Source organism: Leptonychotes weddellii, chromosome 5, assembly GCF_054177405.1.
Source record: "Leptonychotes weddellii isolate Sample4059 chromosome 5, ASM5417740v2, whole genome shotgun sequence".
NCBI lineage: Eukaryota > Metazoa > Chordata > Mammalia > Carnivora > Phocidae > Leptonychotes > Leptonychotes weddellii.
The window spans coordinates 107062697-107079493 of NC_138373.1; the positions used below are offsets into that span (position 1 = coordinate 107062697).

At 42.9% G+C, this 16797-nt stretch overlaps 1 protein-coding gene and 2 non-coding genes across 3 annotated transcripts; all 3 read right to left on the minus strand.

Moving 5' to 3' along the window:
- Positions 1-1071: 1071 nt before the first annotated feature.
- ATP5F1B (ATP synthase F1 subunit beta) lies at positions 1072-7664 on the minus strand. Its single transcript, XM_081821893.1, has 10 exons — positions 7503-7664; positions 6851-7033; positions 6443-6617; positions 5473-5594; positions 5034-5218; positions 4360-4518; positions 4116-4238; positions 3237-3449; positions 2114-2315; positions 1072-1338 (listed from the first exon to the last, which is right to left on the minus strand). The coding sequence occupies exons 1-10, from the start codon at positions 7627-7629 to the stop codon at positions 1241-1243; spliced, it is 1587 nt and encodes a 528-aa protein (XP_081678019.1). The 5' UTR covers positions 7630-7664; the 3' UTR covers positions 1072-1240.
- On the minus strand, positions 5318-5389 carry LOC115938798 (small nucleolar RNA SNORD59). The gene has a single exon (XR_004073830.1). It is a non-coding gene; the product is annotated as a small nucleolar RNA SNORD59 (small nucleolar RNA).
- On the minus strand, positions 6711-6786 carry LOC145721956 (small nucleolar RNA SNORD59). Its single transcript, XR_014145992.1, has one exon. It is a non-coding gene; the product is annotated as a small nucleolar RNA SNORD59 (small nucleolar RNA).
- Positions 7665-16797: the final 9133 nt, after the last annotated feature.

Below are 16797 nucleotides of genomic sequence, written 5' to 3' on the forward strand. Positions count from 1 at the left end.
GGCCTCTGAATTGGGATCTCAGTTTGTCCCCGCCCTGCTTCGACCCAACTTGAATGCCTCAGGGGTGGAGCCTACAGATGCAGGCTCCTCCTCAGGACAAAAGCCCCAGCTGGTTTGTAAACAGTCATTAGCTAAGAACCACATCCCAGCAAATGGCCTTTATGGATTTCAAAATGGTGAGATCAGAGTTCTTGCAGTCTCCAGTCCTACCACCAGAGGGCAGTAGGAGATGGCCCTAGCTCAGGAAAGAACACTTAATAGGGCACCAAACGGACTTTGCACTGTAAGGCACTTGTTTCACACTGAAATGGGTGTACTTTTGAGTACTCCTTCTAACCCTGCACTTTTAGTGGCTAAAATGAAGGGGAAATTCTCTAATTCCATCATTTAGTTCAGAAGCACAATCCCACAAACCCTGGAAATTGCTTCTCCTTGTAAGATTCAATCTCCCCAGCTTTCCTAAAGGATCTCAGCAGAGGTCAGGAAAGGCCTGTTTTTTTACACCATGCACTACCTCAAGGAATCACAACTCTGGGCTTGCCCAAGATATAAATCAGCAGGCAGTAGTAAGCAACACTTTCTGAAAAAAGGTGGGGGAGATTGGCATGGAAAAAAAAAGCCCAGGTTAAGACAGAGGGGGCCCTTTTGACTAGATTTTTGCAGGTTATTAATCCTTCAGAAGCAGCATCATTTCCTAAATTGGGTTCATTCAATTCACTGATTGACCCTTGTTTTGCCTTAGGATAGCAGTTCTCTATAGACCCATTTTTTCCCAATATGCTCTTCTAAAAATAGCCCTATTGCTTTTTAACCAAGCAGGAATAATATATAGAATATTCAAAATCAATCTGTCTCAACAAATAAAAAGACCAAAGCTGAGGCTCTACTACTGAGGTCCTATCATCCTCTACAGGGAACCCTTCATAAGACCCACAGCTATCCATCAAGACAATGGCTTTTCATTTCTGATGACCCCATTTGAAACATATGTGGACTACTTTGTACTATTTCTTATGGCCACTCTAAAATTCAGTATTTGTCATGTTGTCAGGACCAAGAAAAATAGACCAATTCTGAGGGGTGTACATTTTATTGGAAACCTTAAATACTCTTCAGACAGACAACGTCTTCAAACAAGGCTCTCATATTGCCTACAGAGCAAACCGAGATTTTTGGATTAGGGGCAACAAGAAGCACAGCACGCAAGACAACCAGTGCTTAGTTTGCCAAAAGGACCTCCTCATGAATGCTCTTCAGCCAGCTTATCAGCTTTTGCCACAGCTTCTTCAATGGGTCCCACCATATAGAAGGCCTGTTCTGGGAGATGGTCATATTCACCTGTATGGAAAAAAAAAATCCACTGGTAAGAAGTGGAAAGATACATTTTTTGCAGTATATACATACTTCACCACTTGGGGCCACCAGTCAGAATGTGATGAATTTGTCACCCAAGAAATCTTTTCTTAACAAACTTCCGTCCCAAATCTAATTTACAAGACATCATACAGTATGGATTAAGAACAAATGGTCCCAGACATATAACCTGGATTCAAATTCTTGCTCTCTACTTTGGCTGGAGATCAGGACCAGTTATTTTAAACTTTTCCCTAATTTGTAAAAACAAAATAATGCCTTCCTTACAAGGACCTGTAATTCACTAGAAGAGCAGATAAGACTGAAAACACTCAGTAAATGTTGAATGACGTTTCACTCTCAGAAGTAAATAGAGTATTTCCAAAGAATCCTGATGAAAAATAGCTCATTTTAGGGCGCCTGGGTGGCTCAGTTGGTTAAGCGACTGCCTTCGGCTCAGGTCATGATCCTGGAGTCCCGGGATCGAGTCCCACATCGGGCTCCTTGCTCGGCAGGGAGTCTGCTTCTCCCTCTGACCCTCCTACCTCTCATGCTCTCTCTCATTCTGTCTCAAATAAATAAATAAAATCTTTAAAAAAAAAAAAAAAAGAAAAATAGCTCATTTTAAAAACTATGTATCTAGGCACAATATACTCATATATTGCTTGACGGTTGCTGGAATGGGAATATAGAACAATGGGCATCAAGAGATTTCAGCTTCTCTGCCATTTTACATTCAGCTTTATACTCAAAATCTCACCTGCCAAAATCTGCTGGAATCCTTTGATGGTCTCCTTCAGAGGTACCAGCTTCCCCATATGACCTGTGAAAACCTCAGCTACCTGGAATGGCTGAGACAAGAAACGCTGTATTTTCCGTGCACGGGACACAGTCAACTTGTCTTCCTCAGAAAGTTCATCCATACCCAGGATGGCAATGATGTCCTGGAGAGATTTGTAGTCCTATGAGAAGACAAGAGAAGTCTGAGTATTTATATTACTTTTCTTCTTTTTATTTAAGTAGGCTCCACGCCTAATGCGGGGCTTGAACTCACAACCCTGGTATCAAGAGTTGGATGCTCTACTGAGTCAGCCAGGCACCCCAAAATTCACATTTCTTTTAAATTTGGACAAAAACCTAAGGGTTACTACCACCTTGTATTCACACCAAGCTTTGTACAAAGCATTTTAGCACCTTACCTCACTTTGTAACTGAAACAAGTTAGTGGTAAAGTTACATAGTCAGGATCACGAGGGCCCTCAGCTAAGATCAGGGTCTTATCCTCCCTACTTCTTGTATGGTGCCATTAGAAAAAATTAGATTCCAAATCTAAGTACCTGGAAACCCAAGAGACCTCATTCACACTAATAGAAACTGCTGGTCGGGGTGCCTGGTGGCTCAGTGGGTTAAGCGTCTGCTTTCGGCTCAGGTCATGATCCTGGGGTCCTGGGATTGGGCCCCTCATTGGGCTCCCTGCTCAGCGGGGAGCCTGCTTCTCCCTCTCCCTCTGCTGCTCCCCTGCTTGTGCTCTAATAAATAAATAAAATCTTAAAAAAAAAACCCAGAAACTGCTGGTCTTGGGGCGCCTGGGTGCCTCAGTCGGTTGGATATCTATCTGCCTTCGGCTTGGGTCATGATCCCAGGGTCCTGGAATCGAGCCAGGTGTCAGGCTCCCTGCTCAGCGGAGAGTCTGCTTCTCCCTCTCCCCATTGTGTGCACTCTCAAATAAATAAAATCTTAAGGAAAAAAAAAAAACCTGCTATCTCATCTTTCCTTACTCCAAAGCAAATTACACAGGTCACCAGGAAAGATTTGGTATTAAATTAGTCCCCAAAAATCCACTGTATGACTTTATGGCCACCAATCTCACCTACAATACTCACCTGTAGGATCTTTTGCACCCCACGAGCAACATCATAATGCTCATTTCCGACAATGTTGGGATCCATGATTCGAGAGGTGGAATCCAGAGGATCCACAGCTGGATAGATGCCCAACTCAGCAATAGCGCGGGACAGGACAGTGGTAGCATCCAAATGGGCAAAGGTAGTGGCAGGGGCAGGGTCAGTCAAGTCATCAGCAGGCACATAGATAGCCTAAAGTGAGTCAAGAACCCAAGAGAAGCAACAGGAAGCCAAGTAATTTGATTTAAGCCACCCCCCCCGCCCTTTTCTAACCTCTCCTCATCATCTCATTCCATCTTAGCATTTAAGAGTCCACCTCAAAAAAGCCTTCTTACCATCCTAATACCTGCTGAGTGAGCTTATAGATGATCTGGTCCCTCCAAGCTGTGATAAAAGAATTTTCTTGTCATTCCTTTTGTTATTCATCCTACATTTTAACTCTATTGTAGTGATACCCACACTTTCAGTTAAAAACAAAAGACCGTGCATGACTACAATGGGTCACTAGGTTCATTGAAAGTTAAAACAATTTAGACACTCAAGATAATTTTACTGTGTATATATATACATGTATATATACATACGTAATATATATATTTATGTATGTATTTAACGTGTTTCCATGCAGCTCCAGACTCCACAGGCTTGAAACGACTACTTTTGTGATCTACATTCACATGTATGCCTTCAACTACTTTGAGCATTTCTTAATGTTTTAGGGTCTCTAACATGCACACATAGAATTTTACACATTATCTCAGGGAGCTCATTAACCTGGTCAAAAACATTGAGACATAAGGAACTTCTCTGTATATACCTTTATACAAATTAGAACTTCATCCACTTAATGGTTCTTACCTGTACAGAGGTAATAGATCCCTTCTTGGTGGTGGTGATTCTTTCCTGCATGGTACCCATATCAGTGGCCAGGGTAGGCTGATAGCCCACAGCAGAAGGGATTCTGCCCAATAAAGCAGACACCTTAAAAAAGAGAGAAAGACAGTAAGAACAAAGGTATTAGGGGTCTACAACTTTAGCCTCACCTGCACCATTCCATAGAAAGGTCAAATGAAAACAGGTTCTCTCAAGCCTTCTCTCTTACCTCAGAGCCAGCCTGGGTGAAGCGGAAGATGTTATCGATAAAGAGCAATACATCTTGACCCTCTTGGTCTCTGAAGTATTCAGCAACAGTCAGTCCAGTCAGAGCCACCCGGGCGCGAGCACCAGGTGGTTCATTCATTTGACCGTACACTAGCGCTACCTGAAATAATCATACACAATCAGAAAACGTGGCAGAAGAATATGGAAGCCATATACCCAAGGTCCCCAAATCAGAGGAAACTACCAAAAAACCCTCCTTCTCAGAAAGCCTCAAGATTTTGGTTTCCAAATTTCTTTTCCCTTTTAGAAATGTGGTTCAAAATAACACAATTTCTTATAATTTTAAGGCAAGATTCCTGAAATAGGAAGGAAATAAAACTAAGTGAGAGGCACAAAATAGGGTTGAGACATATGAATTACCTCCAAGTCCCAAAATTAACTTTCAAAGATGGGACTATCTACTGAAAACAAAGTCTGGAAACGTAATGTAATGTCAAAGAAGAAAGAAAATATGCGTTACTGTATTATAAGTTGCAGGGAAAACCCTGACGGGAATTTCCTTTGTAGGCCCACATGAAATGAAAATATAACACATGGCTTCAGCTAGTAATGCAGTCAACTAAAATGGTTTCCTGGCCCTACTACCATGTGGACATAAATCAGCTTATTACTTACCTTGGAGGTAGCATCTTTCAAGTTGATAACACCAGACTCAATCATTTCATGGTATAAGTCATTGCCTTCACGGGTCCTCTCACCAACACCAGCAAATACAGAGTAACCACCATGGGCTTTGGCGACATTATTGATCAACTCCATGATCAGTACCGTCTTGCCAACTCCAGCACCACCAAAGAGCCCTGGAAAAGGTTGAAAAGAAGCCAGTACTTAAGAGTTCTGTGTTCCCAAATAAGCAAACTTAAAGAAAAAAAAAAATTACCCCGGTTTTCTATCTTTTCCCTTCTCAGGAATGGCATCTGGCTTCAGCAAACTCAGAAGAACGAAAGTCAGAAGCTACTCATCAGCGAAGGATAGATCTCAGTACCCACTCACTACACGGTAGGATTCTTGTTCCCACATTAGGTTTGGAAAATATGTACCAGCAGTAACCTACCAATTTTGCCACCCTTGGCATAGGGAGCCAGCAGATCCACGACCTTGATACCAGTAACCAGAATTTCCTGCTCAACACTCATCTCTATGAACTCAGGGGCCTCAGCATGAATAGGTGCGAATCTGTAAAGGTAGGAAGAAAGGATCAGTGTCATCTTGTTGAAAGGTTCCTCTCAATTTTCAAGTCTAACCCTTTACTCATAATCTCATACAACACTCCACACAAACTGGCATCTGGCACCTCACCTAATGTTCTACAATAAAGGGGATTCCACTTCTATTATCTCAGGAAACAATAATCCCAACCCCTAACAATTTACACTGTCACAAAGATTTTCCTTTTACTAAGTCCTAACCTAACACCACTTCTTCATGTATCAATAGGTAATACAAAGACCTGCCTGTTTTGGAAACCTTACAACCTAAATCATTGGTATGAAAACTCAAATAATCAACTTGAGTCTTAAGTTTTTTCTTTTTACAATCAGAACTTCCACATCCTTAATTTTCTTCAGAAAGACTGTGGTTCTGATAACAATATATCAGCATTTTAAGCATTCTCTGCAAGAAAATTTTGCTACATTTAGAAGGTGTTGCCTTAAAAGTACAGAACCGGAAGAGGGGCCCCTGGCTGGCTCAGTCGGTAGAGCACGTGACCTTTGAGTTCAAGCGCCAGATCTGGCGTAGAGCTTACTTAAGAAAAGAAGGGGTGCCTGGGTGGCTCAGTTGGTTAAGCAACTGCCTTCGGCTCAGGTCATGATCCTGAAGTCCCGGGATCAAGTCCCACATCGGGCTCCCTGCTCAGCAGGGAGCCTGCTTCTCCCTCTGATCCTCCCCCTCTCATGCTCTCTGTCTCCCATTCTCTCTCTCAGATAAATAAATAAAATCTTAAAAAAAAAAAAAAGAAAAGAAAAGAAACCTGCAGAAAAAGCAGTTCGTTTGCATGTAGATGCAGCAAAAGGGATACTTACTGTTTGGTTTTGATGGGACCTCTCTCATCAATAGGTTCTCCAATGACGTTCATGATTCTGCCCAACGTCTCAGGACCAACAGGAATTTTGATTGGTGCACCAGAATCCAGGACTCTCTGGCCTCTAACCAAGCCTTCTGTACCATCCATGGCAATAGTCCTTACTGTGCTCTCACCTGTTAAAGGCATTGCAGGGTCATACAGAAGAACAAAGTAGGCTTCATGTTTAATGCTCAGCTAGCACGAAAGACGTTAAGTCAACCAAGACTCCTTCTCAGTACCTAAACCGTGGCTTCAGCACACTCAGAAGAACGAAAGTCATTTTGATAAAATCGTCATAGAAGGAAGACTGATTTGGGGGATATTTGGACTAAACAAGCTCTTACTATTCTTAACAAACTCTACTTACCCAAATGCTGGGCCACCTCCAAAACCAGCCTGGTCTCCCTGCCTTGCACTTCCAGGGCATTTAGGATGGGTGGTAGTCCCTCATCGAACTGGACATCCACCACTGCACCGATGACCGCCACGATGCGCCCGGTGGCAGCGCCTGCTTTCGGCGAAGGAGAGGTTTGGGCGGCATAGTCTCTGGCTAACAGACAAGAAAAATATTGGAAGATGGGGTCAGGGCAATTAATGGTCATCGGAAGCCCCGCCTTAACCCACAAGAACTAGTAAATTCGGCCCACAACCGACCTCCTCACGCTTTCAAGTAAGACGAGTCCGGAGGGAGGGCCGCGCAGGCACCCAGAAAGCGCCTGCACTATCTTCCCATGCACAAAACCCCATTATTCGAGAGCTCCGTGACCCATTCAAGGGAAGGTCAATGCACCTGCCCGAACTTTTCCGTCACAGAGAGCCTCTTTTCCAAAATAAGATCGATTAGATCGAAGAAAGCTCCCACAGGCGACCTATTCTTGTTCTCCGCCGTTAGAAGTCAGGGCGCTAGCCCTGACGTCCTTATAACACCAAAAATACCTTAGGCCCGAGTGACAATCGGCCTCCGGCTCAAGGTCATGGGGAGGCAGAAACGAACCCAGCTCCCAGAGGAAGGCACTTACCAAGCTGGAGCGCTGCCGGAGTGGCCCGCAGTAAGACCTGGGCTTGGGGTAGCGGCGCTGAAGGGCCGAGTCCCCTCAAGGCCCCGGAGGCCGAAGTAGCGGCTACACGGCCCACAAGACCCAACATGGCGGAGCCCGGGTGGAGACTAAGCGCTTGCAGAGGTCCGGGTCGCCAGCTCCCCCGCCGTTGGGGCGAGGCCTACTCTGCACTAAGCAAGTCCATTGGATGAATTTGCTGAATATCACTCTCAGTGCTGCTCCTATAGGTTCATAATCTCTGATCTTTTCAACTATTGGTCAAAACTGGTGCCAATCTGAATTCCTTATTTTTATTGGACATTGTCAGGTTAGGTGCAACCCTCAGAACCTCGGAAACATAATTGGACAACAAGGATGTCAGTTGGAGAGAGTCCGTGGCGGAATTACGTTTCGGAAAGGGGCGGAGTTCCTGTTGTGAAGCATGCGGGCTGACTTTAGCCGTCCTTGGGCTCTCACGTTAGATAGGACCCTGAGCTAAGTGACCGTCTCAGGGGCGGGGGTTAGGGAAGTAGTGGAGTCGGGAAGCACCACTGACGGTGACCTTGGGAAAGTCAGGAGCCTTCTCTAGACTCAAAACACGGTTTTTCTTTCGCAGTAGTGTAATTGGAAGCTTACAGGCAGTTCCTGATGTCAGGAATCCGGACAATCTATATCACTTAAAACTGTACAATGTAAGAAACTAATGTAACCCAGTCATTTAACAGATGTGTGCCAGGCATTGAGGAAACAAAACATAATTAAGACTTAGGACCTCCCTTTATTTTATTATTTTTTCTAAAGTAGTCCCCACGCCCAGTGTGGGGCTTGAACTCATGACCCTGAGATCAGGAGTCGGATGGTCTACGGACTGAGCTACGCACGTGCCTCAGGACCTCCCTTTTAAAGACAGAAAACAATGCAGTAAAGTGTGATGGATCCTGATTAGTACAGGGTAAAGTGGGTGCAGAAAGGAGGAGGGGATAAATTTGAATCACCTAGAGATGTAGGGGAATTGTCTCAAAGTGGAGGACATGGATATACCTGTTGTGAAACCGAGTAGAAATTCCTAGGGTAAAGTAGGAAGACTATTCCAAGCGCACGTTGGCATGACCGTATGTTCCTTTTGTTTAACTGTAGGTGAGGAAGGTTGGAGGTGAAGGAAAAAAAGAGAAGGGGTAAAGAGATTAGCAGGAGCCAGATCTCAGGGCTTTGGATGAAGTGGAGAGTGGGCTAAGGTAGGTGTGTGGAAATGTTCCTCGAGTATGGAAATCAGAAAAACCAGGGCATCCTTTTGTGTAGTATTGATTTTATTCAAAGCTATTTGGGGGTGGGTTGGAGAGACCCTTAATCTATTAGAACAAACATGGCTATATAGAGTTCATCATGGCCCTATCTCCCCAGATTTTCTCTCACCAGCTCCCATAGGTTCTCATCTTTCTACATGATTGTGAAAAAGTTTCATTTGGCATGTTAGAGCTATCAAAGAATTAAAAGAGAAAACAGGAAGAGAAGGTTAAGTTTGGGGGTGCCTATGGTAATCTTGCCGAATAATTAGAGGGAAAGAACCTGAGAAAACAGCAATATGTATGGAGCAGATAGAGAAAAATGAAACAGCAAAGGAAGCAGCAGAGGAATAAGGCCAAAGACCATGATGTGAAGAATCAGGAAAGAGAGGGGCACCTGGGTGGTTGAGTTAAGCAGCCGACTCTTCATTTCAGCTCAGGTCATGATATCAGGGTCCTGGGATCAAGCCCCACATCGGATCGGTGCTCAGCCAGGGAGTCTGCTTGTGGATTCTCTCTCCTCCCTCCTCTGCTCAAGCTCGCTCTATCTCTAAAATGAAACAAATCTTAAAAAAAAAAAAAGAGGGGCACCTGGGTGGCACAGTTGGTTGGGCATCCAACTCTTGATTTCAGCTCAGGTCCTGGTGTCAGTCTTGAGACCAAGCCCCGTGTCAGGCTCCGCACTCAGCGGGGAGTCTGCTGGAGATTCTTTCTCTCCCTCTCCCCCTTCCTCCACCCCCGGCTCTCTTTCTAATAGATCTTAAAAAAACAAAACAAAACAAAAAGCAGGAAAGAGAATGTTAAGGAGAAAGTGGTCAACAGCATCAATCACATAAATATCCTATAAAATAAGGGCTGGGGGTACCTGGGTGGCTCAGTCGTTAAGCATCTGCCTTTGGCTCAGGTCATGGTCCCAGAGTAGTGGGATGGAGCCCCACGTCAGGCTCTCTGCTGGCGGGAAGCCCGCTTCTCCCTCTCCCACTCCCCCTGCTTGTGTTCCCTCTCTCGCTGTGTCTCTGTCAAATAACTAAAAATCTTAAAAAAAAATAATAAGGGCTGAAAAGTTTGGCAACTAGGAATTCATTCCATGGCAAAGGTGGGTCAAAGATAATTTCAATGGGCTGCATCGTAAGACACGATACACATTTTTGATTTATGATCCATGTGCTTTCCATTATGCTGGGCAGCATCCCAGTTATTAGGGTCCTATATATTTTACTAGCCTCCCTCAATTATTAGAGTTGAAGTTTCTGTAGATAGGCCAAGACGCCCCTCAGAGTATTTATTGTCACTGGAGCCAGAGTGTCTAGGTTAAAATCGGTTTTGCTACTTACTAGATGTCATTGGGAAGTTAAATTGTTACTTTCCTCATCTATAAAAGAGATAATAAAATGGGAATAATCTCATAGGGTTGTTTTGAGACTTAAGATTAATAATAATGAAAGAAGTATTTAGAACAATCCCTGGCACATAATTAGTATTTTTGCTTACTGTTGACTTAGTGTTAAGATCCTTTGGTTTTGTATCACCAACTTTGGTCTTGGCAAAATTTTATTAACCATCAAACATTTATTGGTACACTAACTAAACCCAGGTGTCAAAGATTTTCATAAATTCCAGGCTCATTACCTCTTGAAATGTATCACACATTTCTTTGTCCTCTTAGCAGATTATCAAGTAATTTAACTTTTTCTTGGACATTTGGGTTATCATTAAACATCTTTGAATCACATTCCAATTCTAAATACTTTGTGTTATTAAGGTAGATGAGCTGTTTCTCCATTATGCTCAATTCTGTGAACTTATTTTTGCTGTCAATGATTGCCCTCAGCAACTTTATGTCCTATTCTGAAATTAGAGAATCTGCTAAATTTGTAAATACTATGAAAATAAAAGTAAACAAACTTGATTAGCTTGGAATGAGGTAGGCCTTTCTGAACAAACAGTGTCATCTATTTTAGAGTTCTGATATGCTTTGGTCCTATTTCATGTTTCTTGATTCCCAGATAGCCCAAGGTAAATATTTTATGTGAAATATAAGCTACTTTTCATGGGACAGTAGTAACCACAAAGACCAAATCTGGCTTCTTACCTGAAATTAATTCCAAATGACTGCATAATTTATGACTGAAAACCTTACTCATTGTAAGGTCAAAATTGGATTTTCTAACTCCTTATTTTACTGCTTTCCACAGTGGCCATGCCCCACATTCTTCCAGTACTTTGGTATTGACTATAATGTCTTTGTCTCTACATTTCTTACTATCATTTTGGGTGATTTCAAATTCATGAAAATAACCCATTCAATACTATAGTTTCAGAGTTCTTTAACTTTTTAATTCCAATTAGTTTTACATTCACATTTCACTTAAGCATGTTAACTCCTCAGTCATTCCCAAATTTTATCCTTAAAAGTTCTATCTCAGAAATCCAATATTCTCTTGTAAGACAATTTTGGTTTTTGTTTCTTTACACAATACATGAATATATTCTAGATACACAGGATAAGAATAAATCCTTTCACCAGTACCACTACCCCAAAGTCTCACTCCTTCTCAGAAATAACCACTAAAAGTTTTATTTATACCCCATTCACTTTTTAAGATTTTATTTATTTGACAGAGAGAGAGACAGAGAGGGAACACAAGCAGGGGGAGTGGGAGAGGGAGAAGGAGGCTTCCTGCAGAGCAGGGAGCCCGATGTGGGGCTCGATCCCAGGACCCTGGGATCATGACCTGAGCCGAAGGCAGATGCCCAATGACTGAGCCACCCAGGCGCCCCCCGCCCAATTCACTTTCTATCCATTCCATATACAGAGACCATATATATGCCTCTGCACCTTCTTTAAACCTCAGTGGAAGCATACTACAGAAAACTTAAGTTTTCTTTTTTCCAAATTTATTTTTTTTTAGTAATCACAACATCCAACATGGGGCTCGAACTTACAACCCCAAGACTGAGTCACATGCTCTCCCGACTCAAGTCAGCCAGGCGCCCTAGTACATTTACTTTATTGATGATGACTGTACGTTATGCCCTAAGAGCATGTAATTTATTTTTTTTTAAAGACTTTGAGAGAGAGAGCACAAGCAGAGGGAATGAGAGAGGGAGAAGCAGTCTCCCCGCTGAGTAGAGAGCCCAATGCGGGGCTCGATCCCAGGACCCTGGGTTAATGACCCGAGCCAAAGGCAGATGCTCAACCAACTGAGCCACCCAGGCACCCCAAGAATCCAAGAATGTGTAATTTATTTGACCCCATTAAAGGTCCATTTGGATTGTTTCAAATGGCTGTTACATGCAATAATGAATAAAAAAAAATCTTGTACACGTATTTGTGTACACTAATACTTCTTTCATAGATTCCAAGAAATGGCTTAAATTGTTCATTTAAACGAGATTCTGCTGAATGGTCTAAAACCATCTTGCTAATTTACCAGGTTCCCAGAATCCTTACCAAAATTTTTAAAAATGTGGCTAATCGGGGCGCCTGGGTGGCTCAGTTGGTTAAGCGACTGCCTTCGGCTCAGGTCATGATCCTGGAGTCCCAGGATGGAGTCCCGCATTGGGCTGCCTGCTCAGCAGGGAGCCTGCTTCTCCCTCTGACCCTCCCCCCTCTCATGCTCTCTCTCTCTCTCTCAAATAAATAAATAAAATCTTTAAAAAAAAATGTGGCTAATATTACATGAATGAAATTACTTCACTGATTGAATTTGCATTTCCCTGATTTCTACTAAGCTGGAACTTTCATGTTTATTGGCCAGTTATATTTCTTCAGATTACCTGTTCCTATCTTTTGCCCATTATTTTTCCTCTTGGCTTGTCATGATTAAGTGCTCTTCAAATACTTTTTAATGTTGTTATATATTTTTTAGTACATTACTTATCCTTTAACCTAATAGCATTTTTTTTTTTTTTACTCCATGCCCTGCATGGAGCCCAGCCCAGGGCTTGAACTTGTGACCCTGAGATCAAGACCTGAGCTGAGATCAAGAATTGGATGCTCAGGGCGCCTGGGTGGCTCAGTCAGTTAAGCGTCTGCCTTCAGCTCAGGTCATGATCCCCAGGTCCTGGGATCAAGCCCTGCATTGGGCTCCCTGCTCAGTGGGGAGTCTCCTTCTCCCTCTCCTTCTGCCCCTCCCGCCCCGCTCGTGCTCACTCTCTCTCAAATACTTTATATATAAAAAAAAAGTTGGATGCTCAACCGACTGAGCCGCCGAAGTGCCCCCAATAGCATTTTTTGACCTATGTTATTTTTTTTAAGACTTTAAGTATTATTATACCCAATGTGAGGCTCAAACTTACAACTCTGAGATCGAGTCACATGCTCTACCAACTGAGCCAGCCAGGTGCCCTGACCTGTTAATGTTTGTCAGATTCATTAACTTTTCCTTTGTAGCTTCTAGATTTTATGACAGGAAGGAATTCCCCATAGCATTAGGTAAGAATTTGATTAATAAATTGTTTCAATGAATGGGCCAGGAACAATCTGCATCAGAATCACCTAAATCTACTCTAGCCATTATGATAACCACTAGCCACATGGGGTTAAATTTAGAAAAATTAAGGGCGCCTGGGTGGCTCAGTCATTAAGCGTCTGCCTTTGGCTCAGGTCATGATCCTGGGGTCCTGGGATCGAGCCCCACATCGGGCTCCCTGCTCCGCAGGAAGCCTGCTTCTCCCTCTCCCACTCCCCCTGCTTGTGTTCCTTCTCTCGCTGTGTCTCTCTCTGTCAAATAAATAAAAAAATGTTTAACAAATAAAAAAAATAAATTTAGAAAAATTAAGTAAAAATTCAGTATGCCAGTCACATTAGCCACATGTCAGATTCTCAGTAACTATGTGGCTAGTGGCTACTCAGACAATAAAGATGTAGAACATTTCCTTCGTCAAAAAGTCACACTGGACTGAGCTGATCAGCAGCACGGATTCAGAATCTGCATTTTAGATCTAAAACAGTCATTCTCAAGCTTAAGAGGTCTTAAAACAGATCACTAGCCTCTACCCTCCCATTTCTGACCCAGTAGGCTCATTTGGGGGCCTAGAATTTGTATTTTTTTTTTTTAAGATTTTGAGAGAGAGAATACAAGCGGCAGGGGGGCAGAGGGAGAGGGACAAGCAGACACCCCACTGAGCAGGGAACCTGATGCAGGGCTTGATCCCATGACCCCGAGATCATGGCCTGAGGCACTTAACCAATTGAGCCACCCAGACACCGCCAGAATTTGTATTTGTAACAAGTTCCTAGGGGAGATGGATGCTAAGTCCAAAGACTACACTTCAGAAATCACTTATCTCAAGTATCAGTTAAGTGAAAATTCCTGGTCCCTGCATAGACCTACTAAAGCCTATCTAGCATTGGGACCTAAGAATCCACATTATCACAAAGCCCCATAATTTTGATATGTCAAGAACCACTGGGTTCAAAATGAACCACAGGGATACAGAAAGAAGGATCAAACTAGAGCTGTGGGGCTTAACTAGTTTTGAGAAGAAAGAACAATGGTTGGGGTGCCTGGCTGGCTCAGTCAGTTGGGTGTGCAACTCTTGATCTCAGGGTTGTGAGTTCGAGTTCCAGGTTGGGTGCAGAGATTACTTAAAAATAAAATATTGGGGGGCGCCTGGGTGGCTCAGTAGGTTAAGCGACTGCCTTCGGCTCAGGTCATGATCCTGGAGTCCCGGGATCGAGTCCCGCATCGGGCTCCCTGCTCGGCAGGGAGTGTGCTTCTCCCTCTGACCCTCCTCCCTCTCATGCTGTCTCTCATTCTGTCTCAAATAAATAAAATCTTAAAAAAAAATAAATAAATAAAATAAAATCTTGGGGGCGCCTGTGTGGCTCAGTTGTTAAGCGTCTGCCTTCGGCTCAGGTCATGATCCCAGGGTCCTGGGATCGAGCCCCGTGTCGGGCTCCCTGCTCAGCGGGAAGCCGGCTTCTCCCTCTCCCACCCCCCTGCTTGTGTTCCCTCTTCCGCTGTGTCTCTGTCAAATAAAAAATCTTAAGAAAAAATAAAATAATCTTGGGGCGCCCAAGTGACACAGTTGGTTGAACGTCCAACTCTTGGTTTTGGCTCGGGTCATGATCTCAGGTTCGTGAGTTCAAGCCCTGTGTCTGGCTTCGCAGCTGAGCTCAGAGTCTGCTTTAGATTCTCTCTCCCTCTCTCTTTGCCCCTCCCACTCGTTCTCTCTCAAATAAATCTTAATAAAGTATTTTTAAAAAGAACAATGGTTGAGGGACAAATATACTCAACAAGGCTGTTATCGTTGTAGTGGAAGCAGCTTTAGTTCTCTCACTTCTGAACTTGTGATAATTTCAACACATAGCCATGGAAATGGGATGCTAAATGGAGTATGGAAATGAAAATCACTGGATTTGAGGCTAAAAAAATTTAGGTCAAAGTTCTGGATAGGTTCTTCACATAAACAATGAAATTATCCAGACTGAAAACAGAACTTGTAAACAAGTGACATGATTTGGTTTTCACTTTAGAAAACACTGCTAAGAGCAAAGAAGACTGTACTTGACCAGCTATGTATCTCTGGAAATCTTTCTCCAGGTCCCACTGCCAGTGCGTAAGTTTACTTTTATTTATTTAAGATTTTATTTATTTGACAGAGAGAGAGGGAACACAAGTAGGGGGAGTGGGAAAGGGAGAAGCAGGCTTCCGGCCAAGCAGGGAGACCGATGCGGGGCGTGATCCCAGGACCCTGAGATCATGACCAGAGCTGAAGGCAGTCGTTTAACCAACTGAGCCACCCAGGTGCCCCAGTTTACCTTCATTTTTAACATTTGAATTACCGCATTAACTTGTTTCCTTATCTCTAGACCCACTCACAAAACATTACCCATGCTATTTCTGAAATATATTCATTCAACAATTATTTACTGAGCTTCTACCACATGTCAGGTGCTGTCCCTAACAAGTGGAGATTCAGTGGTGATATACAATGTCCCTCACTCTTCTGGGAAAACAGACCTCCAATAATCAAGTGTGGTTAATGTCTAAATTTCAGATCTACAGGCCTGAAAAGCATAAAGTAGGATAAAATAACTTAGGGAGGTAGAGCAGGCCTCAGACAAGGTGTCTGCCTCCCCTTTTTTTACTGGCCTTTATGTTCTCATGCTTATTAGTATAACGCTTGGTGAGCCATCAGTAATAGCAGCATTATTTGAGATTAGCACACAGATTAAGTTCATTATCACTTGTTTCTTATCAAAAGAATTCCCACCAATTAAAACCAGCTCAAACTAAATTGGTAGATAAAACCTTCATGCAATTATAGCAACTAACTGCCTTCCTTCCCTTCCTTGGAGGTGACTTTACAGTTTAGGAAGTTGCATATAAGCACCTTTATCACCACGTATCAAATGGACAAACTATGAGAACAGATGCTATTCAAACTTAAAATTTACTCAAGTGATCCTCTCCCCAGTAATTCTCTTTAAAGCAATAATTACAATTCAGATTTGAGATAACAAGGACAAATATTTCTCAAGTTCTGGGCTACTGATGCCGTACACAAGGCTTGGTACCTGACTCAGCAATAAGGGTTAATGAAATCCTATTCAAGTGTTTGAACACAAAATAAATTTAATTAAATTTAGAAAATCTTAGGAGACACAGGATGCAATCAGAAATCCATCAAGCTATACTTTATTGCTATAGCTTAATGGCTGGCGATAAAACCAATGAACCCTTAATGAATCTTTAACTTCTAGAATTGATTGACAAAAATAGCTTTCCAAGAGAACTACACTAAAAATGTAGTTGAACTTTTAAAAACTTTACCCTTAAGCTAAGTACTACACTTATCAATCATACTAATGCCTTTGGTATGCTCCAAAGGAGACCAAGTTTTGTTTTTTGTTTTTGGTGCAAAAAGGTGGTTTTATTAAAGCACGGGGACGGGACCTGTGGGCAGAAAGAACTGCTGCCCAAAGGAGACCAAGTTTAAAACAATAATTAAAAAAAACTACAGGGGCGCCTGGGTGGCTCAGT

Coding starts and splice junctions, on each gene's coding strand:
- ATP5F1B (XM_081821893.1), bottom strand. CDS start 7,629: ATGTTGGGTCTTGTGGGCCGTGTAGCCGCTACTTCGGCCTCCGGGGCC. Junction 7,034..7,502: donor TCCGGCAGCGCTCCAGCTTG/GTAAGTGCCTTC, acceptor CTTGTCTGTTAG/CCAGAGACTATGCCGCCCAA. Junction 5,219..5,472: donor TGCCAAGGGTGGCAAAATTG/GTAGGTTACTGC, acceptor AACCTTTTCCAG/GGCTCTTTGGTGGTGCTGGA.